The 3,257-nt window shown below is 46.7% G+C and overlaps 1 protein-coding gene across 2 annotated transcripts in view; it reads right to left on the bottom strand.

Annotated features, from left to right (window-relative positions):
* The window catches only part of LOC143276937 (transcription intermediary factor 1-alpha-like), a 2,684-nt gene extending 499 nt beyond the window's left edge, over positions 1 to 2,185 (bottom strand). The window contains exons 1-2 of one of the 2 annotated variants that reach the window (XM_076581607.1): positions 1,570 to 2,185; positions 1 to 304 (exon numbers count right to left, since the gene is read on the bottom strand). The exon at positions 1 to 304 is cut by the window's left edge and continues 164 nt beyond it. In XM_076581607.1, coding sequence (XP_076437722.1) covers positions 1 to 304; positions 1,570 to 1,605 — 340 coding nt within the window. In that variant the 5' untranslated portion in view covers positions 1,606 to 2,185. The remainder of the gene's footprint in view (positions 305 to 1,569) is intronic. The other variant, XM_076581608.1, reaches the window with a different exon arrangement.
* Between the last annotated feature and the right edge of the window lie 1,072 nt (positions 2,186 to 3,257).

Genomic DNA, 3,257 nt, shown 5'->3' on the forward strand with positions numbered 1-3,257 from the left:
ACACTTGGTGCAGTGAAGCTAGAAGTTGTTGATTAAGATGCTTGGTACACATCTCCACTTTGTGTTTGTCTGACAGTGGGATTCCCTTTCCACACCCCTCTTCTTCCTCCTGGGTCAAGGACACAACAGTGTGACCACGACTCAGTGAAAAGCAATCATGGTTTTTACGGCAAGGGAGGCAATACCTCTGCTGGCACTGGAGACAGGAATGAGTGGCCTCCCTGTCATCAGTGCACACGTCACACAGTCGTCGTGGAGGTGAGGATGAAGTGGCAGCCAGGTTGTCTACTACGTAGAAGTTGGTCTGGGTGAAAACAGTTACAGAATGATTATTTCATTTAGTGCAGTGCATGCTTGGATAGTGCACGGTAAAGTGTTGCACGTGTGTGTGTGTGTGTGTGTGTGTGCTGTGTGTGTGTGTGTCTGTGTCTGTGTCTGTTTCTGTGTGTCTGTGTCAGTGTGTGTGTGCATGTGTGTCTGTGTCTGTATGTCTGTGTCTGTGTGTGCATATGGTTCTGTGTGTGCCTGTGTGTGATTATGTGATTGTGGGGTGGGGGGATGTACGTGTGAGTTTCTCTGTGTAAGTGTGTGTGTGTGTGTGTATAAACAACCCCCCACCCCCCACAATCACACACACACATGCTCACACAGGCACACACAGAACCACACGCACACACACACACACACACACACACACACACACACACACACACACACACACACACGTACCCCACTCCCACGCCCCATCCACCAATCCCCCTCACGCCCCTCCCCCCACACCTCCCCTCCCCCACCCCACCGACCTAACACACACACACAAACCCAAACAAATCTTAACAAAACATAGCTTTCCATAAAGAATTCTGTCATAACCTTACGAGTTCTTTGGCCTTTGACAGCAGGGATATGGTACATGTGTTTGCGTGCATGTGTGTGTTTGTGTGTGCGTGTGTGTGTGTGTGTGTGTGTGTGTGTGTGTGTGTGTGTATGTGCATACTTTTGTACTAATTTAAGGAGGGAACACGGGCATATGTATGTTAGTGTGTATGTGTCTATAGCCTAGGCCTGAGTGCACATGCATGTGTGTGTGTGTGTGTGTGTGCGTGTGTTTGTGTGTGTGTGCGTGCGTGTCTGTACATTTATGTATACACCTGCACACATACACAGGTGCACACATACACACTCGCACAAACACATGCTCTACACACACACCACACACACACACACACACACACTCGCACACACACATGCTCTACACACATACACACACACCACACACGCTCACACACTCACACAAACACACACAAACATACACACACACATACACAGAAACAGATACAAACATACACACACACACACACACATACACAGAAACACACACCACACACACACACACACACACACACACACACATATATATATATATATATATATAATATATATTATATAAACACACACCACACACACACACACACACACACACACACACACACACACACATAAACACAGGGAGAGAGAGAGAGAGAGAGAAACACGCACACACAGAAATGTACAGTTCCACCAACTGACCTGCAATGCCCCAACTCCCCCAGGGGGCAGCAGCATGATCTCACGGCACGAGGGGCAGGGGAAGGAGGGGGAGGAGCCAGCCACACCCTGAAGACAGCTCTGACAGAAACCTGTGGTAACACCGCAGCATTTTGGGCCGACGATACGGTTCCAGGCAGATGGCACAGCATAGTTTAGTGTCAATGTCTTCTTCCCCTCCAGTCGCCATGTTGTCACCTCAGATGACGTTGACGTTTGGGCGACTTTCAACCTTTCTCCTACTAACTAAACTCGTCACATGATTCACTACAATTAATCTGTCAGAACAGCCACTAACACTTCACTGGAAGAACAAAACTGCATTACAGCTTCAACGAAGTATTGTCCAAAATACGAATTCGCACACAAATGCATGCAGACTGCGACGTGGCAGTTTCTCTCACGAAACCAGTTCAGTCTAGTCACTGGAAAAAGTAGGTCCGTTTCAATCCCAGTTAAGCGCTATGCTCATGATACAGTGAAGACGTCTGTGCTCTATCCGCCCTGTCGTTCTAAAATTAGTACGGGTTTTTCCAGTGATGTAACTACTTTCAGTTTACAGGCCATAGCTTTAGAAACAGCGACTAAAACACTGTACAGCCCGTGTAAACCTTCTGAGGCACAACCTGCCCTGTGACTGAAACACAATTCCAACCAGAAAACCCCACCACAGAGCACCCACTTTATTTTCTTGTCACATTATCTCCCAAACAGCAACAACGATGACATCACTGACAAGCTATAAATACACGGACCTCCCCCCACAACCTGACCCTCTGCTCCCAAGCCCTGCAACACTCCTTGAGTTTCGCGCGCCAGGTAAAATAGTCCACACCACTCATCGTGTTTAATCTGCTTGCCACCACATGACACACATCTTGAAGTGTAGGATGAAGAAAAGAGAGAGTTAACGGACTGTCAGACACACACAGTGAGCATTCAGCAAAACGCTGTGGTTTCCTGTCTGTGTTGAAGGCAGCCTTGAACCAGCGTAGGAATGATATTGATTCAGGACTGGGACTCGCGAGGTGGTGTACGGGAGGTAACTGCATCAAGCATGTCATTTGTAGACTGCTTGGGTTGTGTCCCATGGACAGCAACACCCAACAGAACTTTTCGATGTGGATATTTGGGATATGAAACCTCTGATGTGATTATGATGGATATAAACTTGTGATATGGTAATGAAGGATATGAACGTATGTTGCTGTTAAGAGAGGATAGATTGTTCTTCTTCTTCTTCGTTCGTTCGCTCCAACTCCCACGTTCACTCATACACGAGTGGGCTTTTCACGTGTATGATCGTTTTTACCCCGCCATGTAGGCAGCCATATTCCGTTTTCGGGGTTGTGCATGCTGGGTATGTTCTTGTTTCCATAACCCACCAAACGCTGACAAGGATTACAGGAATCTTTAACGTGCGCATTTGATCTTATTCTTGCGTATACACACGAAGGGGGTTCAGGCACAAGCAGGTCTGCACATATGTTGACCTGGGAGATTGGAAAAAAAAAAAAAAAAATCTCCCCCCTTTACCCACCAGGCGCTGTCACCGAGATTTGAACCCAGGACCCTGAGAGTGAAAGTCCAACGTTTTAACCACTCGGTTATTGCGCCCGTCAAAAGTATATATATATATATATATATATATATATATATATATATATAAC

The sequence above is a fragment of the Babylonia areolata genome, chromosome 33 (assembly GCF_041734735.1).
Source record: "Babylonia areolata isolate BAREFJ2019XMU chromosome 33, ASM4173473v1, whole genome shotgun sequence".
In the NCBI taxonomy this organism is placed as follows: domain Eukaryota; kingdom Metazoa; phylum Mollusca; class Gastropoda; order Neogastropoda; family Buccinidae; genus Babylonia; species Babylonia areolata.